The sequence below is a fragment of the Erythrolamprus reginae genome, chromosome 8 (assembly GCF_031021105.1).
Source record: "Erythrolamprus reginae isolate rEryReg1 chromosome 8, rEryReg1.hap1, whole genome shotgun sequence".
In the NCBI taxonomy this organism is placed as follows: domain Eukaryota; kingdom Metazoa; phylum Chordata; class Lepidosauria; order Squamata; family Dipsadidae; genus Erythrolamprus; species Erythrolamprus reginae.
In genome coordinates this window covers 53,174,690-53,200,945 of record NC_091957.1, presented here as the reverse complement: position 1 = coordinate 53,200,945, position 26,256 = coordinate 53,174,690, and the positions used below count along the sequence as shown (strand labels likewise).

The 26,256-nt window shown below is 44.6% G+C and overlaps 1 protein-coding gene across 2 annotated transcripts; it reads left to right on the top strand.

Moving 5' to 3' along the window:
- The first annotated feature begins 670 nt into the window (after positions 1–670).
- LONRF3 (LON peptidase N-terminal domain and ring finger 3) lies at positions 671–25,946 on the top strand. Of its 2 annotated transcripts, none has more exons than XM_070759929.1 (10): positions 671–1,356; positions 11,141–11,259; positions 11,703–11,919; positions 12,656–12,746; positions 13,340–13,454; positions 15,191–15,312; positions 19,000–19,158; positions 21,299–21,461; positions 23,471–23,620; positions 24,848–25,946. In XM_070759929.1, exons 1-10 carry the CDS (start codon positions 690–692, stop codon positions 25,001–25,003), a joined length of 1,959 nt encoding a protein of 652 aa, XP_070616030.1. In that variant the 5' UTR covers positions 671–689; the 3' UTR covers positions 25,004–25,946. The 2 variants fall into 2 exon arrangements, with proteins under 2 accessions (XP_070616030.1, XP_070616028.1); XM_070759927.1 differs by having other exon boundaries at positions 12,653–12,746.
- The last annotated feature ends 310 nt before the right edge of the window (positions 25,947–26,256 follow it).

The following is a 26,256-nucleotide window of genomic DNA, read 5'->3' as shown; positions in this document are numbered from 1 at the left end:
TTTAAGGCGTCTTAGTTCTAAACTTTCTAGGTCCAGGATTGAAAGTCTAGTCTCGTAGGGGATTCTGTTTCAAGTGGAGGAATGAAGGGCTCTTCTGGTGAAGTATCTTTGGACATTTTCAAGGGTGTTGATGTCTGAGATGCGATATAGATTCCAAACAGATGAGCTATATATCAATGAGGGAATAGAAGAAAAGTTAGTGGGATAGAAAAGGAGTACTGTAATCATTGTAATATACATCAATAGAAAAACATTAGGAATAATATAGAATAATCATTGGGAATAATAATAATAATAATTAATTTATTAGATTTGTATGCCGCCCCTCTCCGAAGACTTCACATTCATGAAGCTAGTAAAAACATAAAAGGCATTAGGACAGGGGATGGCCGGCACGCTGGTGCACTTATGAACGACAATTAAATCTTCCTCATCAACGGAGACACACACAAACACACACACCAAAAAAAGCCTCCCTCCGTCCCGCCGCCGCCCCGCTTTGCCACAAAAGACGCCTGTTATAAAACGCGTCCGGTTTTGTAACCAGCCCCGTCGGCGTCGGGGGCGCCCCGTCCAATCAAAGGGCGCCGTCCGGAACCGGCCAGCCAATCAGCGGCCGACCTGCTTTATATAAGCCTGGCCGCGCGGGGTGGGCGCCGCAGAGGGGGGCGTGAGAGAACTCCGACGAGATGGGACGAGGCACCGCAACAGCGACGCCGCGCAGCCGTCGTCTGGGGAACCCCGACGGGCGGCTCCCGCAGTTCTTCACCCGGCGGGGCCAGCCGCTTCGCCGGAGCTCCCGGGCTGCTGCCGCCGCTGCTGGCCGTAGCGGCGCCGGTGCCGAGCCGGGATCTCCGCCGCCGCCGCCGCCTCGTCCTGCTGCTGCTGCCGCTGAGGCGATGCTGCCCCGCTTGCCGGCGCTGCGCGTGTTGGTGGAGCGCTTGAAGCGGCGCCTGCGAGCCGGGCGTCGGGTCGGGGCGTCGGGCGAGCGGAGCCCGTGGGGCGTCTGGGGCTGCGGCCGGTGCGGCGGCTTCCTCTGCGAGCCCGTCTCGCTCCTGTGCGGCCACACCTTCTGCCGGGAGTGCGCCCTGAGGCGGCGGGGGGCTCGGGCGCTGCGACGGCGCGGGGCCACCCCGGCCACGCCCAAGCCGCCCCCGCGAGCCGTCTGCAGCCTCTGCCCCGGCGCCCGCTTCGCCCAGTCGCCGCTCCGGCCCAACGTGGTGCTCGGCCACCTGTTGGACAAGGGCTTCCCCGAGCAGGTGCGGGCGGCGCGGCTCCGCCAGGAAGGGAACGCGCTCTGCAAGGAGGGGCGGCTGCGGGAGGCGCTGGAGAAGTACGACCGAGCCCTCCGCCTGGGTGAGTCACGCTTTGGCTGGAGAAAGTGCGGGGGGGAGCAAAAGTGACGCGGGTCTGGGGATAAAGTGGAGCGCTCACACGTGACGCGGGTCTAGGGAACAGTGGGGAGTTCAGACGTGACGCGGGTCTGGGGGAAAGTGCGGCGTTCACACATGGCGCAGGTCTGGGATAAAGTGGGGGGGTCACACGTGACGCGGGTCTGGGGAAAAGTGAGGCGTTCACACCTGACGCCGGTCTGGGGAAAAGTGTGGAGTTCAGATGTGACGCGGGTCTGGGGGGGAAGTGGGGCGTTCACACTTGACGCGGGTCTGGGGGAAAGTGGGGCGTTCAGACATGACGCAGGTCTGGGATAAAGCGGGGTGTTCACACATGACTCGGGTCGCCGGTGTGTCAGTCTGCCGCAAGCGGAGGGGAAAGGGGGCATTTGGAGCAGGTGGGGATGAACTCCCAGGTGCATGGTTGGGTTGGTTGGGGGATAACCCTTCACCACACCGGGGTTAACTTGTCCCCGCATTCTTTTAACCCCGCAATGTTCCTGCAGAATATTGAAGTTGAAAAGGGGCCCTGGAGGTCGTCTAGTCTGACCCCCTTCCTCGTTTGTTTGTTTATCTAGCTCCAGGGTAGGCAAAGTTGGCACTTTTATGACTCCTGGACTTCAACTCCCGGAGTTCCTGAGCCACTCATGCCCGCTCAGGAATTCTGGGAGTTGAAGTCCACATTTCATAGAAGAGCCAACTTTGCCTACCCCGGAGCTAACTTATTTATGTATGTATGTCTTTTATTTTTTATCTTATTTTATATTATATTACAGTATATATTTTATTTTATTATTTTATTTATTTACTTTATTTACACTGGTCAAAAAAATAAAGGGAACTGTTAAACAACACAATATAACTCCAAGTAAATCAAACTTCTGTGAAATCAAACTGTCCACATAGGAAGTAACGCTGATTGACCATTTCACATGCTGTTGGGCAAATGGAATAGTTGTGCAAATGAAATATTCAATGGGAATATTTCATTCATTCAGATCTGGGATGTGTTATTTGAGTGCTCCCTTTTTTCTTTTTTTTTTGGAGCAGTATATTTTATTTTTTATTTTATTTTATTGGATTTATATGCCGCCCTTCTCTGAGGACTTGGTGCGGCGTACAACATATTTTTTAAAAACCAAACAATATAAACGTCCTAATTTAGTTTATCTAATTTATCCGCATATATCTAAAAAACAGTATAAAACAACAGTTAAAAGCCGGTAGAAAAAGAAAGAAAATAAAAGCCATTCGTATCTCCTGGGCAGGATCTAGATTGGTACCGTTGGAAAGGGGCCTTGGAGGTTGTCTAGTCTGACCCATGCTCAAGCAGAAGAACCCCTCCCGTTTCAGACAATGGGTGTGTTGTGTTTAGCTCTGGCCCAGCTCCTGCTCCAAGGAATGTGCAGGTGGATGTGGGGGAAACATCCACATGCCGCAGGCCAGTTTCGCCCCCGATGGAATCTGCCGACGAAGCCTCCTCTGACCAAGGAAGCGTGAGTGACATGGAAGAGGGGAGTTTGGCAGACAGCCCAGGAGGAGATCAATCATCTGTATCATCCCTGGATTCTGAACAAGAATGACACATCCACAAATGCGTACAGTGATGCATAGGAGACAACAACTGAAGGATTATTACAAGAGAAAATGAGGCCACCTGTGGTTGGGTGGGGCTGCTGTAATTAGTGCTACAGATAAAAGTGCAGCCTCATGTTTTAGCCTCATGGCAGTTTATCTGATTCATTGTTTGGTCAATATCGTGGTTTTTGTGCTGTTCAAGATTGTGTGGGGACTCTCTGGACTTTAGAATTGGGCTCAATTTCCCAGTTATTGGGTGAGCAATTGGACTGCATTTAACCTGTGCCTTGTGTGTACCAGAAAATCCCTTTGACATTTAAAAAGGGAGCTGTTTCTGTTTTTCTGTTTATAAAAACTTTTGGGTTTTCCTTTTATCTTGTGGTGTGTGTCCTCCTGGACTAATTACCCTGTAATTATGGGCGGTTGAAACACCCTGGCAGAACAGGGTGGGTAGGTGGGCGGAAGCCTTCCACACCTGGGTTAACTTGGCCCCCTGTTTTATTTTTAACCCTGTGACATTTTTTCCTTGTTTAAATGCAGAATAACCAAGTTGGAAGGGGCCTTGGAGGTCCTCTAGTCTGACCCCGCTTAGGCAGGAGACCCTCTACCATTCCAGACAAAGGGTGGATGGAGGAGGGAAGCGTTCAACAAACCCTTGCTAACTTTCCCCCCCTTGTTGACTTTCTTCCTTGTTTGAAGGCAGAGTGAAATTTTGGAAGGAGACCCTTGGAGGTCTTCTAGACTAGTCCAACCTTTGCTCAGGTGGTAGGAGACCTTTCCATTCATTCAGACAACCACGTGTGTGTTGTGGGAGTGACTGGGAGAGTGGGTGAGGGACATTCAACAAATCTAAGTTAACTTCTCCCCTTGTTCTGTACCTGGTGACTTTGAAGACAGAATAAAATATGGAGGGGACCTTGGAGGTCTTCTAGCCCAACCCTCCTGTGAGTTAGGGAGAAAAGGGCCTGCTGCAATTTTTACAGCTCTCCCTGGTTTCTTGCTCTTTGCCAGCAGGCAGAAATTCAACAGGTGAAGGAGGGGGGTGGGCTTCCTGGAGCGACAGCTGCAGCTTTGAACCTAGTTTTTACATGATGGAATCCACCTGGTTTGCTCAATTGGGGTTTGTTTTTTTAAAGAGAAGGGGTAGCTTGCTGCTTCCTGTTTGTAAACTTTTATTAACTTTCATTTTTGTAAGAATGGGGAGAAAAATGTAGTTTTAAGAACTGATGGGAGGGTAACACTGTCTCTCCTGATAGGCGCCAATAAAGCATCCTTCCCTAATTCTTTTTTTTTTTAGTTGGCTACCTTCCATTGAATGATTCCATTACTCAGATAATTTCTCCTTCCTTACCTTTTTTCCTTTATTTCCTCCGGATTCAATTTATTGCAAGTGTTATTTTTGTCTTTCATTCAAAAGTACCACTTGCATGTGAATTTTATTCTTTTTAACTGCCTGGACCCTTCCTGCGCTCTGCAGGGAAGTAACATATTCAAACAACCATTCTCCTCCGTATCAACTCTGGCCTGTATTGGCAAGCCATCATGATTGTGGCTTATTCCTTTAGCCCAACATTGTGAGTTTGGATGACCCAGGAGAACCCTAAGTAACGTAGTTAAGATGGGATATACAACAGGCTTGGCTGAAACCTAGCTCAGCAAACGTGTGAAGGTATTAACTTCTCCAGAAGTTGATACAAGTTTTCTCCTAAACTGATAATGTGTGCTAACTCCTAATAAGTGTAAAAGCCTAAAAGTTATTTATTATGAATGCAGCAATTGCAATATTTATCCCCAAGAAAACAGGCCAACAAATCAACCATTATCTACACAGAGGTTTGATTAACTATCAAGACTTGGTTAAGCCAGGATGGTCCAACTTGGTCCTTTGAAAAACCCGCTTCCTCAGATCTTTCCTATTTACCTAGCTTTCATCTGCGGCTCTTGATTGAGGTTAACAAGCATTCTTCAAACATCTTTTGACTTCTCTTCCTTCTTTAATTCATATTTTTTGCCTTGAGCTCAAGACAATAGCAAGATAATTATTATTAACAGAGGAACAAAGTTGAAAGGGACCTTGGAGGTCATCTAGCTCGACCCCCTGTTCAAACAGAAGGCGCTATATATCCTTCAGGGACAATGACACAGAATAAAGTTAAAAACCATAGTTCAAATTAGCCCAGGTTTGCTCGGAGGCCTTCATTCAAGGCTTAAAAGAGTTGAACTAATGCAGAATATACCATCCCCCCCAAAAAGGGGAAAAAAGTCATTGAATCATTGTTTCAAATACCCGAACTCAGACAGTCCTGAGTACCCAAATGTGAGAATATGTTTTCCCAACTTTTATTTAATTTATTTAATTTATTTTATTTTGTCCAATACACAATGAGGGATTTAGTGGGTATATATATATCTACGTAATCTACGAAAATATATACTGTATATATATACACACACATAGTAAAATACATGATGAAGGTTATAGAGGAGATACTCATAGTAAAATATATCTAAAAAATAATAGAAAAGAAGATACAGTAATAGAACATATCAATGAAAGAATAGAAGAAGAGATATAGGAATAGAAGAAAGGTATAGGAGATATAGGAGAGCAATAGGACGGGGATGGAAGGCACTCTAGTGCACTCGCCCCTTACTGACCTCTTAGGAATCTGGATAGGTCAACCGTAGATAATCTAAGGATAAAGTGTTGGGGGTTTTGGGATGACACTATGGAGTCCGGTAATGAGTTCCACACTTTGACGACTCGGTTACTGAAGTCATATTTTTTACAGTCAAGTTTGGAGCGGTTAATATTAAGTTTGAATCTGTTGCGTGCTCTTGTGTTGTTGCGGTTGAAGCTGAAGTAGTCGTCGACAGGCAGGACGTTGCAGCATATGATCTTGTGGGCAATACTTAGATCTTGTTTAAGGCGTCTTAGTTCTAAACTTTCAAGACCCAGGATTGAAAGTCTAGTCTCGTAGGGTATTCTATTTCGAGTGGAGGAGTGAAGGGCTCTTCTGGTGAAGTATCTTTGGACATTTTCAAGGGTGTTAATGTCTGACATGCGATATGGGTTCCAAACAGATGAGCTGAATTCGAGGATGGGTCTGGTGAAAGCTTTGTAAGTGTGAGATTGCCAGAGCAGAAGCTACGTAGGATTAGGTTTACAACTCTTGAAGCCTTCTTGGCTATATTGTTGCAGTGGGCTTTGGCACTTAAATCTTTTGTTATTAGTATACCAAGGTCTTTAACCGAGTGGGGATTATCTGTGATAATTTGATTATTCAGTTCGTATTTGGAGTTCAGATTCTTCTTCCCAATGTGTAGGACAGAGCATTTGCTAGTTGAGATTTGGAGTTGCCATGTGTTAGACCAGGGGTCCCCAACCACCGGGCCGCGGACCAGTACCGGGCCGCGGGGCATGTTGCACCGGTCTGTGGAGTCAGCAGCTGCCGGCCCTCATACCGCCACCCCCTCCCTCCAGCGCTTCGTCTCCCGCCGGGCAAGAGGCCTCGGGAGGCAGTTCTGCCGGCCACAGGACGATGGACGGGACAGAGGGGCGGGAAGGACCGAGAGGCTCAAGCCTCTTTTGGCTTCTGCCGCGGGGCACTTTTGCATTTTTGGCTGGGGGGAGGCAGGAGGGCCAGCCTGACCCCCTGTCTCCAGCGCTTAGCTCCCGCTGGGCAAGAGGGCTTGGGAGGCAGGTTCTGCCGGCCACAGGGCGATGGCGGGAAAGAGGGGTGGGGAGGACCAGCACCCCCATGCTTAATCCCGCCCCCAACCACACCCCTTTCCGCCCCCACCGGGCCATAGAAAAATTGTCTTGCTGAAACTGGTCCCTGGTGGAAAAAACGTTGGGGACCACTGTGTTAGACCACTCAGAAACAGCGTCAAGGTGTTTTAGTGGTGATTTCTTGGTGGGGGGTGCCTGAACTTTGTAGGAAAGCCTCTTTTGAAGGAGATTGTAGCTTGTTTCTGACGTCTCGCCCTGACCTTTGGAACAGAGCACCAGTGATAAATGTCGGACGATCCTGGGTTCAAATTGAGTGACCTTTCTCTTCCCCGATAAACTGAGATTCCGAGCAGCATACTTGTAGGTGTGAGCAAATCAATGCATCGGGGGGTTTTGTGTGTGTAGTTTGGGGCCACCGGCCAAAGGAGGCTAAACATTGCTACTAAATCCCCACATCTGTGAAATGGGCTGGAGTTTTTTTGTTTTGGGGTGGGTTTTTTTGCACAGAGTTGAAATGGCAGCCTGCTCTCTTGAAATCAGAACCGAAAATAGGTCAGAAGGACAGTTGGTTGCATAAGCTAGCTTGGACCAGTGTCTCTCTCTCTCCCACTTTTAACAGTTGTATAACTAGGGATGGGGGGGAGAAGAAAAGGCCGAGAAATGGCAAAAATCAACAGCAGGTCACCCTGCTCCATGTCTTACAACCTATTGTTGATTCCTCCTCCAAGGTCTCCTTTGGTGGACAAGCTGAGCTGGGGTTTTTTTTTCTCCAAGTGGTTCATTTTCACCAGCCAACAAATTCCCCTAACCTGCCCTCCCTCCCTTCCTTTCAACTGTCCTGCAATCAGGGTTTACGATCGTAAATCTTTGTTTACTCTCTGAGGGGTTTTTTTGCAGACTTTTAACATATTATTGATACGTTTTTTCTTTTAATGTACATAAGTAAGTGTGTATCGCCTGAGTCCATTTACTCATACATAATAACAATTATAATAATGTTGCACATCGTGGTATTCACCCAGCTTCGTATTTCTACCTCTTAATATCTAACCATGGCTGCAACAAATCCCATGTTAAAAAAATATTTTGTATCTTCTTTATCCTTTATCTTTAACATACATAAGTGCTTAGTAAACAGTGTATCATCTGAGTCCATTTACTCATGCAATAATATTATTTACTTGCACATAGTGGTGTTCATCCAGCTTCTTATTTCTACCTCTTAATATCTAACCATGGATGCAACAAATCCCATGTTTAAAAAATATTCTGTATCTTCTTCATCCTTTATCTTTAATATTAACCTATCCATTTCCGTCTTGCAGACATTTTATTACTCAAACCTCTAAAAATTGTCTTGCCGACATTTTATTACCCAAACACCCCCCCAAAAAATCTCACCAAGCTCAGAAAGAACCTGGGACCCCTCTTTTCAACCTGCAAATATTCCCTTTGTTGGGTTTATTGTCTATTGGATGAACGGATAAAAGGAGGGTTTATAAGATTGGTTGCACCAGATTGTGGTGTTAAATGCCACAATCGCTTTTGACGTAGTTACCGAAGTTACAACAGCACTGGAAAAAAAAACCAACCATGACTTACAACGATTTTTCACACTTACGACCATGGCAACATCCGTACGGTTGCATGGTTTAGATTTGGAGGCTTGGCAACCGACTCACAATTTATGACGGTTGCAATTTCCCCCTGGATGTGTGTGTGTGTTCTGGGATCCCCTTTTACGCCTTTCTAACAAGCCAAGTCCAGATTTGTGGAATGATCCTGTGGCTCATTTACGCAATGGGGCAGGAGTCATTTCACTCATTTCTCACTTAGCAGCAAAAGTGTTTGCACTCGGCTAGGTTGCAAAAAAAAAAACGGCAGAGGGTTTTAGAGAGTCTCCTTAGCTTTTTCTCTTTCCAGCTCCTCATCTGTTTCAACATTTTCCTCCATATTAATCTATAATTCATCTCTTCAATTTTCACTGGGTTTTTCAATAACCAAATTCCCAAGTATTTTACTTTTTAAGTCCTAATTTCAACCCTGATTCTTGCCTGATTTCTATCTGTTCTCTCGGACCTATATTTAAACACATAATCTCTGATTTTTCCATATTAACCGACAGTCCCAATTCCTGTTTAAACTCTTGTAAAATGTTTATTATACCTTTAATCATCTCCATCGGGGTCTGGGTCAATATAATTGCATCGTCTGCAAATAAATTTATTTTCATTTCTAATTCCCCTATTCTATATCCTTCCCAAGTGTTATCTTGTCTTATCTTATTAGCTAAGATCTCTATTGATATTACAAATAATTTTGGAGATAAAGGACATCCCTGCTTGGTGCCATTTCATTTCCAAAGTGTAGCTAGTGAGATCATATTCCTGCCAGGGGGTGGGGTGAGGAGGAATTTATCCAGACAACACAAACCTTTAAAGGTACTTTAAAAAGAGAATTATTATTATTGGAGCTTGCCACGCCGCATTGCTGTCTTTCAGTCCCATCTTCTCTGGCCAGAAATTGACCCGCGATGGACCATCAATCGAATCGGGAGGGGTCTCGGCACAGGTTTTTAAACACACACCCCTCCACTGTGAGATTTCTCACTTGTGACCAAAAGCCGCCTGGCTTTGAGCATCTGCCATCAAACTCAGTTTTACTGCCGCAATCTAAGATGGCTACCATTGCAGAAACGGTCAGCGATGACTTTCTCTGTCCGCCACTCCCTCCGGACGCTCCCAGCCGAATTTTGGGCAGGGGGGTCTTTTAATGATGGCAGGAAAGTTGTAAAAATCAGAGGACGTCTTTTTTTAGGGGTGCTTTCCAGCAAACGTCCGATTTTGAATTCTCCTGGTACTTGGAAAGCGAACCCAAAAAAATTGGACAGTGTGTGAAAATTCGGACAGTGTGAAAATTCGGACAGCTGTCTCCCTTGGCTTTTTTTTATGTGTGTGTGAAACTTAGGTTGTACAACAAAGAGTTTTACGATGTTTTCCCACCCTCTTTTGGTATAGTAATTGCAATATTGCTTTCCTTTTTTGTCTCTCTTCCTCCTTTCCTCTTCTGGCTTCCGGGATTGTTATGGTGCTGTTTTTGCTTTGGCATTTCACACATTTATGCAACCTTCAAAGTGCTTATATAAGAGAAATGGGATGGCTGAGGACAGCAGTGCCGAAGAGAAACAGCAGGGTGGAGTGGAGAGAGAGAGAATAAAGAACTTCTCCGGTTCATTTATAAAAAAAAAAGTTTTTCATTTTCTTTTCTTTTTTTATTTTTTTTATTTTTTTTAAATAAATTTTTATTAATTTTAAAAAAACACATATATACAAATTTACAAAAATATAAGATAATTCATAAATTGAAACAGAAACAAAAAACTAAAACATACCAACAAACAACAACAATAACAAAAAAGATGATAGTCCTAGCAATATAGTTATTTACTTATTTAAATACACTTAACAATAATAACAATAACAATAAACATATTATATATTAAATTTAAATTCCCTTGTAAGAGGGAAAGTTATAAGTCATCTTATATTTTCAAATTATTTTCTGGTGAAGTATGTCCTCATCGGTATCCACTATTTTTTTCTTTTTGGTTGTCCATGTATTTTTCATTATTTTTATTTTCTTAACCGCCTTCGTAAATTCGTATTTAATTTCTTTAAATTCATACAAATCTTCCTGAAAAATTACTATACATAGATCTTTTTTTTAAATTTGTTATATCAAAAAAAGGAATGAAAGTATTATTATTATTATATTTCAATTTATAATTTCGTTTCTTCTATTAAACCAATCATAGAAACATTCATTTTTAATCTTCAGGAAAAGATTTCCCCCCCCCCCCCTCTGAATATTTCCCTTAGGGAAATTTATTTATTTATTTATTTATTTATTGGATTTGTATGCCGCCCCTCTCCATAGACTCGGGGTGGCTAACAACAGTAATAAAAAACATCATGTAAATCCAATACTAAAAACAACTTAAAAACCCTTATTATAAAACTAAACATCCATACAAAACAAACATACCATGCATAAATTGTAAAGGCCTAGGGGGAAAGAATGTCTCAATTCCCCCATGCCTGACGGCAGAGGTGGGTTTTAAGGAGCTTACGAAAGGCAAGGAGGGTGGGGGCAATTCTAATCTCCGGGGGGAGTTGGTTCCAGAGGGCCGGGGCCGCCACAGAGAAGGCTTTTCCCCTGGGCCCCGCCAAGCGACATTGTTCTGTTGTCGGGACCCGGAGAAGGCCCACTCTGTGGGACCTAACCGGTCACTGGGATTCGTGCAGCAGAAGGCGGTCTCGTAGAAGGAAATATTTTTAAGGAATATTTCTTTTAAGGAAATGCCCAAAACGTAGAAATAGCCCTGAGTGCAAATAGCATTACCAAACAATTTAAGACAATGTTTTCCACTGTTTTACAGTTCCTTCTGATCCTTTGCTGCATCGCAACCGGTCACAAATCAGTTATACTTTGAAATGGTACGAGGAGGCGTTGCAGAATGCCAAAAAAACCTGTGAACTCCAGCCTTATTCGGTGAAGGTGAGTTTTAAACTCCAAAAAAGTTGCCTCGTATTATTATACAATATATTATAGAAACATAGAAGTCTGACGGCAGAAAAAGACCTCATGGTCCATCTAGTCTGCCCTTATACTATTTCCTGTATTTTATCTTACAATGGATATATGTTTATCCCTTCTATGTTTCTATGTTTCTATTTGAAAAACTAAATAAACCTTTTTTTTTTAAAAAAAAAAGAAGCAACGGGACAAAATATTATTTTACTGAAGGAGTAGTAGATGCCTGGAACAAACTTCCAGCAGACGTGGTTGGTAAATCCACAGTAACTGAATTTAAACATGCCTGGGATAAAGATAGATCCACCCTAAGATAAAATACAGGAAATAGCATAAGGGCAGACTAAGATGGACCAGGGAAGTCTCCAAAACAGATCCCGGACGATCCCTCCTCTCTTTTGGTTCAGGTTGACAAAGACCAGGAAAACTGTGAAGACCAGAATGTGATCAACCCTAACAACTCAGGAAATCCCCTCCCTAGCCAGGAAGAAAGCCTGGATGAAAAGCCTGGAGGTGCCCCCCCACCCGTGAAGACCCTCGCTGAGAAACGGACCCCCCAAAACAACAAACGCCGTGCGGAAGGGGCTGCGGGCTCAGATCTGCCCCCCAAAATAGTGAAAATGGGTAAGTTGGGTTAAACAGTCCAAGCTCTTTGGCAAGGGTCAAATCATCAGGTGTAAACTGGGCCTGGAAATCTATGGATGTTCTCCAATGTTCGTATCACTGTTGTCCCAAAGGTGGGTTTTTTGGACTTTTTGGGTTGTTGTTGTTTTTTCCTTGAAAACGTTTCGCTTCTCATCCAAGAAGCTGCTCCAGTTCTCTGAAAGCACCAAATGTGTGTTAGGATGGTTGCACATTTGCAGTTTAGACATCGCGATGGGGGTGGGGGGAGTGAAGTTTGCATATATATTTTTTCCTAACAATTGCACTGGTCTCTCTCTCTCTCTCTCTTATCTCCTTTCTCTCTTGCTCCTCTCCCTCTACTATTCTTCTCTCTCTCCTCTCTTTCTTTCTCTCTCTTTTCTCCTCTCCCTCTCTTATCTCCTCTCTCTCTTTTCTTTCCCCTCCTTTTCTTATCTTCTCTCTCTCTCTCTTCTCTCTCTTCTCCTTTCCCCTCCCTCTTCTCTCTTCTCTCTCCCCCGCTGTCTCTCTTCTCTCTCCTCTCTCCTCTCTTATCTCCTATCTCTCACCTTTTCCCTATCTCTCTCCCTCTCTCTCCCCCTGTCTCTCTTCTCTCTCCTTCTCTATCTCCTCTCTCTCACTTTCTTTTCCCTCTCTCTCTCCCTCTTATCTCCTCTCTCTCTCCCTCTCTTCCTCTCTCCTCCCCTCTTCCTTCTCTTTCACTCCTTCCTGGTAGAAGAAAGCAACAAGCAAGAAGAACCCAGTACTGAAAATGGCATCAGCTTCAATTGTGTGGATCCATCCGACATGGAGTGTTCCCTGTGCATGAGGTATCTGGTGTGGGGGGGGGGGGGGGGTTTGCTATGGCCAGGCCAGTTCCAAAGCATTAGTCCAGTTCTAAGAGAGACCACGCTCCAAAAGTTGTGGTTGCATCATTTTAGGTGTATTTTTTCTGCAATGAATAACAGAAGAACAGAGATGAAAGGGACCTTGGAGGTCTTCTAGTCCAGTGTTTCCCAACCTTGGCAACTTGAAGAGATCTGGACTTCAACTCCCAGAATTCCCCAGCCAGCATTCGCTTGCTGGGGAATTCTGGGAGTTGAAGTCCAGATCTCTTCAAGTTGCCAAGATTGGGAAACACTGTTTTAGTCCAGCCCCCTGAGCAAATCAAGTTGCTCAGATTTAAAAGTCAGTATAGGCCCTATGGAGAGGGAATCCTGGAAAACGCGGAGAGTGGATTTAACCGACCCCGGAAAAGACCAAGCTGGATTGGCCAAGCTCATCTGCCACATTGCTTGTTGGCCTGAGCTCAGGCTTTTGTGTCTTCAGACCTTTGAGTTTCCTTATAAGGTTGTAAATCAAAAACCTGGACCATGGAAGCTGTTGCGATTTCTTCTTCTGAGGTTTCTCTTTTTCCTCCCAGGCTCTTCTATGAACCTGTCACCACTCGGTGTGGACATACCTTTTGCCTGAGGTGCCTTCAACGATGCCTGGACCACAACACAGCCTGCCCCTTGTGCAAAGAAGACCTCTTGGAGGTAAATTAGCACGGCTAAACTCACAGCAGCACGTAGAGTTTGGAAGCCATTAACCCAGAGGTCTACAAACCTGGCAACGTGTTATTTATTTTATTTATTTTTGTCAAGCATATATAAGATTACGGTAAAAGTATCAAATATGCATACATGAGACGGTTTTGAGTGCAGTGGTACCTCTACTTAAGAACTTAATTAGTTCTGTGACCAGGTTCTTAAGTAGAAAAGTTTGTAAGTAGAAGCCATTTTTCCCGTAGGAATAATTGTAAAAGCAAATAATGCATGCAAACCCATTAGGAAAGAAATAAAAGCTCGGAATTTGGGTGGGAGGAGGAGGAAGAGGAGGAAGAAGAGGAGGAGGACAGTCACTGCCTAAGGAAGAAGGTAAGGTGAGGGGAATCAAAAAAGTCCCAAACTTTAAGACTTTTTTTTAAAAAAGAGGGGCTTTGAGGCGGCAAGGAGAAGCACGCACCTCCCATACACCAGGTGCAAGGCTGCCTCCCATACACTGCACCAGAGAGAGAAACCCAGGGGGAATGGCAGGAAACTGGCCGGGCCTTCATGCTGCTCTCAAATTTCCTGGGAAATTTTTCTGAGCTCGGGTTCTTAGGTAGAAAATGGTTCTTAAGAAGAGGCAAAAAAATCTTACTTCTTATCTACAAAAGTTCTTAAGTAGAGGCATTTTTAGGTAGAGGTACCACTGTATATGGCAACCTTGGGACAGGCACATTGGTGCCCTTATGCACACCCCTTTCAGACCTCTTAGGAATGGGGTGAGGTCGACGGTAGACAGTCTAAGCGGTTACCATTTTGGGGGGTTGAGGAAGAAACCACAGAGTCAGGTAGTCCATCCAAGGCCATTGACCACTCTGTTGCCGAAGTCGTATTTTCTGCAATCGAGTTTGGAGCGGTTTATCTTGCATTTGTATCTATTGTGTGCTCGTGTGTTGTTGTGGTTGAAGCTGAAGTAGTCATTGACAAAAGTAGCAAATAGTTTTACGTGTTACACTTAGCTCAGACCTAAGGCGGCCTAGTTCTAGATTAGTTTAGATAATTATTAGATTTGTAAGGGACCTTGCAGGTCATCTAGTCCAACCCTCTGCTCCAGCTACACCATTTTGGACAAATGACAGTCCACTCTCCCTTTGAAAGTCCTCAAGTGTTGGAGATCTCACAGGCAACTTCTGTTCCACTGGTTGACCACTCTCACCGTCAGAAAGTTCCTCCTTACTTCTAGGTTCAGTCTCTGGTCAGCTTCTATCCATTGTTCCTTGTCTGGCCTTCTAGTGCCTTGGAAAACAGCCCGACCCCCTCAATTCGGAGAGGGGCAGCATACAAATCTAATAAATTATTAAATTATTATTATTGTTAATTATTGGAACACTGTTATCACGTCTCCTCTGGTCCTTCTCTTCACCAGACTGGCCTTGCTCAGTTCCTGCAACTGCTCTTCGTATATCTAAGTTGTCTAAGCCCACAATTTCAACTCCAGTGGCATGAAATATTCTATTGGAGGATTCTTCTCGTAAAAGCATGGCTGGAGAATTCTGGGAGTTGAAGTCCACAAAGTCTTAAAAGTTTCCAAGTTTGGGCCCCCCTGCATTAGCTTGTGCAAGTGAAGAAGGATGGGACCACCAAAAAAAGGGCCTTTTATGTGGTGGCTCCTGCTTTAATCATTCCTCTTGAGGTACAGTTGACGCCACCTTGTTTTTCTGAACAGTCTCTTTTCCCCAATCCAGTGCCTGGCCATAAGGAAGCTGTGCAAGACGGTGTTGATGGAGGACTTGATCGCCAAGTACCTTCCGAAAGAACTCGCCGAAAGAAAAATGCTTTTCGAAGAAGAGATGGCTGAATTTTCCAAGTAGGTCATCGCAGTTTTCCATGTCCTGCATGGTCATACATACCAGGGTCGCCCAGAAAGTAATGCACCACATGTCGGTTCCACTCCTTGTTCTGATTACGAAGCCATTTCTGCACTTTGCCATCCTCAAAATGTCTCCCGCGACTAACCGTACTTCTGTCGACTGCAGATTTATTTATTTATTCATTCATTCATTCATTCATTTATTGGATTTGTATGCTGCCCCTCTACGGAGACTCGGGGCGGCTAACAGCAATAATAAGACAGCGTATAACAATAATCCAATACTAAAAACAATTTAAAACCCATTATAATAAAAAAACCAAACATACATACAGACATACCATGTATAAAATTGTAAAGGCCTAGGGGGAAAGTGTATCTTAGTTCCCCCATGCCTGGCGGCAGAGGTGGGTTTTAAGCAGCTTACGAAAGGCAAGGAGGGTGGGGGCAATTCTAATCTCTGGGGGGAGTTGGTTCCAGAGGGCCGGGGCCGCCACAGAGAAGGCTCTTCCCCTGGATCCCGCCAAGCGGCATTGTTTATTTGACGGGACCCGGAGAAGACCCACTAACTGGTTGCTGGGATTCATGCGGCAGAAGGCGGTCCCTGAGATAATCTGGTCCGGTGCCATGAAGGGCTTTATAGGTCATAACCAACACTTTGAATTGTGACCGGAAACTGATCGGCAACCAATGCAGACTGCGGAGTGTTGGTGTAACATGGGCATATTTGGAAAGGCCCATAATTGCTCTCACAGCTGCATTCGGCACGATCTGAAGTTTCCGAACACCTTTCAAAGGTAGCCCCATGTAGAGAGCGTTACAGTAGTCGAACCTCGAGGTGATGAGGGCATGAGTGACTGTGAGCAGTGAGTCCCGGTCCAAATAGGGCTGCAACTGGTGCACCAGGCAAACCTGGGCAAACGTCCCCCTCGCCACAGCTGAAAGATGTTTCTCTAATGTGAGCTGTGGGTCAAGGAGGACTCCCAAGTTGCGAACCCTCTCTGAGGGGGTCAGTGATTCTCCCCCCAGGGTAATGGACGGACAGATGGGATTGTCCTTGGGAGGCAAGACCCACAGCCACTCCGTCTCGTCTGGGTTGAGTTTGAGTTTGTTGACACCCATAAACTGTACACAAACGTTGGTGAATGTTCCCAACAGTTTCTTTCTCCACAGTGAGAAATTCAATGGCGACACGCTGCTTGTAACGTCCATCACTTACAGACGCCATTTCGAAACACCAGCTACGCTATCTGAATGCAAAATTTACACACGCGCTCCTGACAATTCAAATAATGTATATCTGAAGTTTCGCATTCGCACCATTACCTCGAGGTTCCTTTACTGCAAGGCTCTCTACATGGGGCTACCTTTGAAAAGTGTTCGGAAACTCCAGATCGTGCAGAAAGCGGCCGCGAGAGCCATCGTGGGGCTTCCCAGATTCGCCCACGTATCTACAACACTGCATTGGCTACCGATCAGTTTCCGGTCACAATTCAAAGTGTTGGTCATGACCTTTAAAGCCCTACATGGCATTGGAGCAGAGTACCTCCAGAACCACCTGCTACCGCACGAATCCCAGCGACTGATAAGGTCCCACAGAGTTGGCCTTCTCCGGGTCCCGTCGACTAAACAATGTCGTCTGGCGGGCCCCAGGGGAAGAGCCTTCTCTGTGGCGGCCCCGGCCCTCTGGAATCAACTCCCCCCGGAGATTAGAACTGCTCCCACCCTCCTTGTCTTCCGTAAACTACTTAAGACCCACCTATACCGCCAGGCATGGGGGATTTGAGACATCTTTCCCCCCGGCTCCTTATAATTTATGTTTGGTATGTATGTGCTGCTTGGTTTTTAATTATGATAGGGTTTTCAGTTTTTTAATATTAGATTTGTACCATTATAATATTGTTTTTATCGTTGTTGTGAGCCACCCCGAGTCTTCGGAGAGGGGCGGCATACAAATCTAATAAATTATTATTATTATTATTATTATTATTATTATTATTATTATTATTACTACTACTACTACTACTGTAGGCTGAGAAAAAACATGTGTTGCATTGCTTTCTGGGCGACCCTCGTATTTGGCAGCTCAACTTGAATTGACATCATTTTGTGACTGCAGAAGGACTTTAATTCTCCAGGATACTAAAAAAAAATTTCAAAATCCAGAACAGTATTTCCCACGCTTGGTAGGCTGTGTCTGGGGAATTCTGGGTGTTGAAGTCCAGACATGTTAAAATGGCAAAGGCTGAAATACACTGAAGTACACTGGTTGAAGTAACATTCCTTGTATCCTAAGATTTTTATTAATATTGAGTGTTTCTTCATTGCTTATTTGACTCCTATGACAATCATGTTAGTGTTATACCACACGTTTCTTGACAAATCTATATTTTATTTTATGTACACTGAGAGCATATGCACCAAGACAAATTCCTTGTGTGTCCATACTTGGCCAATAAAGAATTCTATTCTAGAAACATAGAAGACTGACGGCAGAAAAATATCTCATGGTCCATCTAGTCTGCCCTTATACTATTTCCTGTATTTTATCTTAGGATGGATATATGTTTATCCCAGGCATGTTTAAATTCAGTTACTGTGGATTTATCTACCACGGCTGCTGGAATTTTGTCCCAAGGATCTACTACTCTTTCAGTAAAATAATATTTTCTCACGTTGCTTTTGATCTTTCCCCCAACTAACTTCAGATTGTGTCCCCTTGTTCTTGTGTTCACTTTCCTATTAAAACCACTGCCCTCCTGGACCTTAATTAACCCTTTGACATATTTAAATGTTTTGATCATGTCCCCCCTTTTCCTTCTGTCCTCCAGACTATACAGATTGAGTTCATGAAGTCTTTCCTGATACGATTTATGCTTAAGACCTTCCACCATTTTTGTAGATCATCTTTGGACCCGTTCAATTTTGTCAATATCTTTTTGTAGGTGAGGTCTCCAGAACTGAACACAGTATTCCAAATGTGGTCTCACCAGCGCTCTATATAGCAGGATCACAATCTCCCTCTTCCTGCTTGTTATACCTCTAGCTATGCAGCCAAGCATCCTACTTGCTTTCCCTACCACCTGACTGCACTGTTCACCCATTTTGAGACTGTCAGAAATCACTACCCCTAAATCCTTCTCTTCTGAAGTTTTTGCTAACACAGAACTGCCAATAACAATACATTCTTCAATAACAATACAGCCGGCGCTGGCGCAGGAGGTAGAGTGCTGTACTGCAGGCCACTGAAGCTGACTGTAGATCTGAAGGTCAGCGGTTCAAATCTCATCACCGGCTCAAGGTTGACTCAGCCTTCCATCCTTCCGAGGGGGGTAAAATGAGGACCCGGATTGTGGGGGCAATAGGCTGGCTCTGTTAAAAAAGTGCTATTGCTAACATGTTGTAAGCCGCCCTGAGTCTAAGGAGAAGGGCGGCATAAAAATTGAATAAATAAACAAACAAACAAAAATAAATAAATAAATAAATTCTATTCTATAAAACAAATCTAGAGGAAATGTAATACTGTACTGTGTAATTTGAAGTGTGTGTGTGTTTAGGGGGAAAATCTACTTACGGAAAAGTTTGACAAAACTGCAAAAATATTCAATCTGCAAAAGTTATTTTTTCTCTTCTTGTCTTTTTTTTTTTTTTTAAAAGTACTTCATACAAAATTTCTCACTGCAGCTTGAATAAGAACGTCCCCATCTTCGTCTGCACGATGGCCTACCCCACCGTTCCTTGCCCTCTGCACATTTTTGAGCCCTGCTATCGCCTGATGGTCCGGAGATGTATGGAGTCAGGAACCAGGCAGTTTGGCATGTGCATTAAAGATCCCGTCAAAGGGTAAGTAGCAGATGATGGACATCAGAACTGAGGCCATGCACAGCTGAGGTGGGACTAGAATTCACGGTCTTCTGGTGATTGGCCCAAAGTTATGCAGCTGAGGTGGGACTAGAATTCAGGGTCTCCTGGTGATTGGCCCAAAGTTATCCAGCTGAGGTGGGACTAGAATTCACAGTCTCCTGGTGATTGGCCCAAGGTCAGTCAGATGAGGTGGGACGATAATTCAGGGTCTCCTGGTGATTGGCCCAAGGTCAGTCAGATGAGGTGGGATGATAATTCAGGGCCTCCTGGTGATTGGCCCAAGGTCAGTCAGATGAGGTGGGACTAGAATTCAGGGTCTCCTGGTGATTGGCCCAAGGTCAGTCAGATGAGGTGAGACTAGAATTCAGGGTCTCCTGGTAATTGGCCCAAGGTCAGCCAGATGAGGTGGGACTAGAATTCACAGTCTCCTGGTAATTGGCCCAAGGTCAGCCAGCTGAGGTGGGACTAGAATTCAGGGTCTCCTGGTGATTGGCTCAAGGTCAGCCAGATGAGGTGGGACATTAATTCAGGGTCTCCTGGTGATTGGCCCAAGGTCAGTCAGATGAGGTGGGACTAGATTTCAGGGTCTCCTGGTGATTGGCCCAAGGTCAGCCAGATGAGGTGGGACGAGAATTCAGGGTCTCCTGGTGATTGGCCCAAGGTCAGCCAGATGAGGTGGGGCATTAATTCAGGGTCTCCTGGTGATTGGCCCAAGGTCAGTCAGATGAGGTGGGACATTAATTCAGGGTCTCCTGGTGATTGACCCAAGGTCAGTTAGATGAGGTGGGACATTAATTCAGGGTCTCCTGGTGATTGGCCCAAGGTCAGCCAGATGAGGTGGGACATTAATTCAGGGTCTCCTGGTGATTGGCCCAAGGTCAGTCAGATGAGGTGGGACATTAATTCAGGGTCTCCTGGTGATTGGCCCAAGGTCAGCCAGATGAGGTGGGACATTAATTCAGGGTCTCCTGTTGATTGGCTCAAAGTCAGTCAGATGAGATGGGACGAGAATTCAGGGTCTCCTGGTGATTGGCCCAAGGTCAGCCAGATGAGGTGGGACATTAATTCAGGGTCTCCTGGTGATTGGCCCAAGGTCAGTTAGATGAGGTGGGACATTAATTCAGGGTCTCCTGATGATGGCCCAAGGTCAGCCAGATGAGGTGGGACATTAATTCAGGATCTCCTGGTGATTGGCCCAAGGTCAGTTAGATGAGGTGGGACGAGAATTCAGGGTCTCCTGGTGATTGGCCCAAGGCAGTCAGATGAGGTGGGACGAGAATTCAGGGTCTCCTGGTGATTGGCCCAAGGTCAGCCAGATGAGGTGGGACATTAATTCAGGGTCTCCTGGTGATTGGCCCAAGGTCAGCCAGATGAGGTGGGACGAGAATTCAGGGTCTCCTGGTGATTGGCCCAAGGTCAGTCAGATGAGGTGGGACATTAATTCAGGGTCTCCTGGTGATTGGCCCAAGGTCAGTTAGATGAGGTGGGACTAGAATTCAGGGTCTCCTGGTGATTGGCCCAAGGTCAGCCAGATGAGGTGGGACGAGAATTCAGGGTCTCCTGGTGATTGGCCCAAGGTCAGCTAGATGAGGTGGGACGAGAATTCAAGGTCTCCTGGTGATTGGCCCAAAGTCAGTCAGATGAGATGGGACGAGAATTCAGGGTCTCCTGGTGATTGGCTCAAAGTTAGCTGAGGTGGGACTAGAATTCACAATCTCCTGGTGATTGGCCCAAAGTCACCCAACCTCCTTTCATGCCTGGGGCAGAACTAAAACTCACCGTCTCCTGGTTTCTCCAGGTAGAGATTTAATTATTTAACTACTACTACTCTGCAAACTCCACTCCCTTCTCACACTGATGATGTTACTTAGTTTGTCCATAAAATGTCTTCGGGAAAACAACCAAGCTCCGAGCGCCCCATGGATCCCACCGTCCTCCTCCCATCCATCTCATACCCACAGGTTGTCGAAGAGCTCACACCTAACTGACCCAGCTAGTTGCCGCTTTTGTTTAGCCAGCCCTTGAATCCCGTGGCGGCGAGATCTGTGGCTTCACGTGAGCTTCCAAGATTCCTGGATTCATCCCACTTCTCTTTGCCTTCCGGCTTTCTGGAAAACAGGTTTGCAGATTTCGGCTGCGTCCTGCAGATAAGGAACATTCAAATCCTCCCCGATGGGCGCTCGGTGATGGACAGCATTGGCAAGAGGCGGTTTAAGGTCCTTAAGCACAGCAAACGCGACGGCTACAACACAGCGGACATTGAGTACATCGAAGACAAGAAGGTGGGTCAGCGCTGCAAAGGTGGAAGGGAGGGCCAAGGTCACTGTTTACATAAACTTTCTCTGTGTTTTTGTACATGTGTATACATTTGTGTTGTGGCTAGCTCTGGCCCAGCTCCTGCCCCAAGGACTGTGGATGTGGGGGAGACATCCACATGCTGCAGGCCTGTTTTGCCCCCGGTGGAATCTGCTGATGAAGGCTCCTCTGACCAAGAAGACATGAGTGACAGGGAGGAGGAGAGTGTGGCAGACAGCTCAGAAGGAGATCAATTATCTCTGTCCTCCTTGGATTCGGAACAAGAGTTAATGATACAGCCATGCATGCGGAGAGCGATACATAGGCAACAACAACGGAGAGATTATTATCAAAGAAAATGAGGCCACCTGTGGTTGGGTGGGGCTGCTATAAAGAGCAGCCTGTGGGTTTGGCCATTGTAGAGGATTATCTGATCGTTGTGTTTCGTGATTGCTTTGCTGACTTCGACCTTTGTGGGCTGATTTTTCCTCGCTTTGAAACTAAACCAGAGCAAAGTGTGTTTCACTTTGTGAAAGAAGAAGGACGCACCTTAGTTTTTGGGGAGGAAAATAGGGAAAAGAATTTTCTTACCAGGTATTCATCTGGTTAGTGTCCATAGTCTGGTCCCCTTCAGCACATTATTTTATCCCCTGGTTAGGGCTGAAAAAAACTTTATTCGGAGAGAGTAACAATTAAAGAGCTTGCAAGCCGATAAGAGTTGGGAACATCATTAGCATCTGGAAAGAAATATTGGGAGCAAGTAGAACAATGAAAAAAAACCTGCAAAGCTTGGAAAAAATTCTTTGCAGAGAGAAACAGTGAAAGAGTTTGCAAGCTGGTAAAAGCTGGGAACATCGTTAGCACCTGGTTAGGGCTGGAAAGAAACTTATTCGGAGCAAATTAGAGCAATGAAAAAAACCCTGCAAAGACTTAGGGCTTGGAAAACATTCTTTGCAGAGGGGAACAATGAAAGAGCCTGCAAGGTAAAAGCTGGGAAGATTATTAGCAACTAGTTAGGACTGGAGGGGGAGGGCGCACCCAAATTATCAGCCTCTTTTAGGGAGGAAAAAGTTGCATCTTATACTCTGAAAAATACGGTATCTCTTTGTTCTAGGTGGCCGGGCAGTAGTAAAAGCAAGTAGGATGCTTGGCTACATAGCTAGAGGTATAACAAGCAGGAAGAGGGAGATTGTGATCCCCTTATATAGAGCGCTGGTGAGACCACATTTGGAATACTGTGTTCAGTTGTGGAGACTTCACCTACAAAAAGATACTGACAAAATTGAACGGGTCCAAAGACGGGCTACAAGAATGGTGGAAGGTCTTAAGCATAAAACGTATCAGGAAAGACTTAATGAACTCAATCTGTATAGTCTGGAGGACAGAAGGAAAAGGGGGGACATGATTGAAACATTTAAATATGTTAAAGGGTTAAATAAGGTCCAGGAGGGAAGTGTTTTTAATAGGAAAGTGAACACAAGAACAAGGGGACACAATCTGAAGTTAGTTGGGGGAAAGATCAAAAGCAACATGAGAAAATATTATTTCGCTGAAAGAGTAGTAGATCCTTGGAACAAACTTCCAGCAGACGTGGTTGGTAAATCCACAGTAACTGAATTTAAACATGCCTGGGATAAACATATATCCATTGTAAGATAAAATACAGAAAATAGTATAAGGGCAGACTAGATGGACCATGAGGTCTTTTTCTGTCGTCAGTCTTCTATGTTTCTAGGTATGTACTGTTAGTCTAATGCTGCCTCCTTCAATCTAATTTTGTCACCTGGGTCTACCCCCATTAATTCTGCCATAGTCTTCTTATCTATTCATTCTAATTTAATTTCTATCAATATTCATTTATATTCAGTTTCTACCCAGTTAATAAAATTCCACCCATTTTTCTGTTTTTGTTGTTGTTGTCATGATCGTGTCATTTTTCTTCCTATATTTCCCGCTTCAACCTCTAACCTCTTGCTCTGTTCTGTGACCGTTTTAGGTCAACGGAGCAGCTGCTGACTACTTGACAATCCTCCACAGTGCCGTCTATGACCAGGCGCACACCTGGTTCAACAATCTGAAATCTGCACTCAGAGTGCGTATTATCCGTCATTTCGGCCCCATGCCTGTCAAAGAACCAGACCCACAGGTACGGCGAGCAAGCAAGCATGGAGAGTGAACAGCTGGACAATACTGCTTGGTCTGCTGTGTGGATGTTGGATGGTTCCAGTGGGAAATTGTGGTGGATCGAGCATGTTCTTTCAGATTGTTATGTGTGTTGAGATGAGTCTTTGGCGTCATACGAATTTCGTTGCATGGGTATACCGTGTATATACATACAATGACAATAGGGTATTTATTTATTTATACCACAAGCCTGGGTAAGAGGAAGATTCAGGCAGTTGAAAGAGGTATCAAGGTGTGTCGCAAGCTTAAGCTCTCTACAAGAATCTGGCCAACTAACAGTTAAGGGAAATGAGCGAGGGATAAGGAAGGCATGCAAAGCCTCGTTACTGATGACACATTTGACCCCTCCTTCCAGCTCAGACCTGTCATCCCCTACAGCAGCGGTCCCCAAACTACGGCCCGCGGGCCACATGCGACCCACTGAGGCCATTAATCTGGCCCGCCGGTGAGTGACAAGCACAGGGAAAAGAGAGAGAAAGCAAGAAAAGGGAAAGAGGGAGGGAAGGAGAAGTGGAGAGGAATGAAGAAGGGAAGGAAGGAAGGAGAAATGGAGGGAACAAGGAAGGAAGAATGAAATGAATGGAGGGACAGAGGAAGGAAGGACTGTTTTGGGCTGGGTGGGTAATTTTTAAAAAAATTTCTCTCAACATACATTCAAACAACACAGTGTACCATTTAATTTTTCCTGAATAAAATGCAGTGTTTTGTTAGTAACTAATATCAATCATCAAAAAAGTTGCAAAACTTTTTTCTTTCTGATTTTGTCATCCAGTTACATTCATTTTCTTTTAATTAAATTTCCTCCTTAATGTTCCTTCAAAAAGTGCAACACCAATTATATTTCTAACTTATTAACCATTATGCCAAAGTGCTTCCTTCTTTCTTTATACATTTTTCTATAAACCAAGAAAACCTTGTATAGCCAATCAGATGTTAACAAAAGAAAATTAAAAACAAAACATAAACATAAATGAATTTTAGACCTTCTCCCTCTAAATAGTACGTTCCCATTTTGTTTTGTTTTACTTTAAAACAAGGTATGTGCAGTGTCCATAGGAATTTGTTCATAGTTTTTTTTTATAGTCCGGCCCTCCAACAGTCCGAGGGACAATGAACTGGCCCCCTGTGTAAAAGGTTTGGGGACCCCTGCCCTACAGGTTTAATACAGGTGTGCCTTTTTCCTTAACAGGTGAACCCCGATGGTCCCGCCTGGTGCTGGTGGATGTTGGCCGTCCTTCCTCTGGAGAACAAAGCTCAGCTTCCCTTCCTAGCGATGACCTCGTTGAAAGCCCGTCTAAAAGGCATCAGGAACATTTTAACCTTCCTCTTCCTCACTCAGAAGTGACCGGGGTGGGGGGTGGAGAGTTAAATGCCCTTGCACAATCCGAGGCCTTCTCTCTCACACACAACTGATTGTGCCCGAAGACAAATGAACTTTACTTTACGGAAGGCCTTAAATTCTCAGGACTTGAAGTTCTTCCCACCTTCTGAAGAAAGAAATAATTAATAATTCCCTTCTTTCTAAGCTGCAATAATTTCCCAGAAACAGTGCTAATGGTCCCAGAAACAGTGCTAAGTATTTGACAGGAGATACCAGCAGGGCAATGCCAAGCAAAGTTTACTTGGAAATCCCAGGGAGTCTCCCTTTGAGTCTCTTTTTTCTGCCAAATTCTAATATATAAATATATTTTTCTTTTCGACGTTCCTTTTTTCAGCAGCTGCCTTTCAAGCGAAGTTCCTACATTGTTGAGTAGAGACGCCTGCCTATATATTGTAATAGAATTGAACGAAGCAGACGCGAGTTTTATTTTTCACAGAGTCCTCTCGGTCGAGAGGTATTATTTAACTTAAACTTTATTTAGAACCGTTGCATAAAAACCAATCCAGTTAATGTGAAGCTTAAAATATTCACAAACCAGGAAGAACCGAGTAGCCCCTTTGCTACTTATTCCTTTACTAAAAGGCCCAAGCTTTTATCAAAAGCAGATGAATTTTTAATTTAAAAAAAAAAATTACTGGTCAAAATAGAGGCCACCGGATTCTTCCTGAGTTTTTTTTTTTTTAATTTTATTTTTGCTACCATAGACTTAACCTGACTCTCTTCTACAAGGTTTGAATTATTTAACGATTGTTTTCCTAAGGATTCAGGAATAACTGTGTAATTTTGGTTGCAGATGTGGGTCTGCTTGAATTTTGGTTTTGCACAGGTTTTTTTTCCCCCAATTGTAAGTGTGAGAACCTCTGTTTACTCCAAAGTAAATCCCATTGCAATAAATGATGATTCCCGAGTGCTTTTAGAGTTGTGATCTTTCTCTCTCTCTCTCTCTGTGTACACAACATATGCCAGTAGTTGTGTTTTCAGTCACTTTAGCAATGGTTTGAAAATAAGTTGTACCACCAAAAACTGGCTTTCAAGTGCTTTGGAAAATAGTTTGATCCCTTCCTCTCTATAGCAGCCCCTCAAATATTGGAAGACTGCTATCATGTCTTCCCTGGTCCTTCTCCTAACTATCCATGTCCAGTTCCTGCAACCGTTCCTCATACGTTTTAGTCTCTACGCCTTTGATCATCTTAGGTAGATTCAGCTTTTCCATTGGT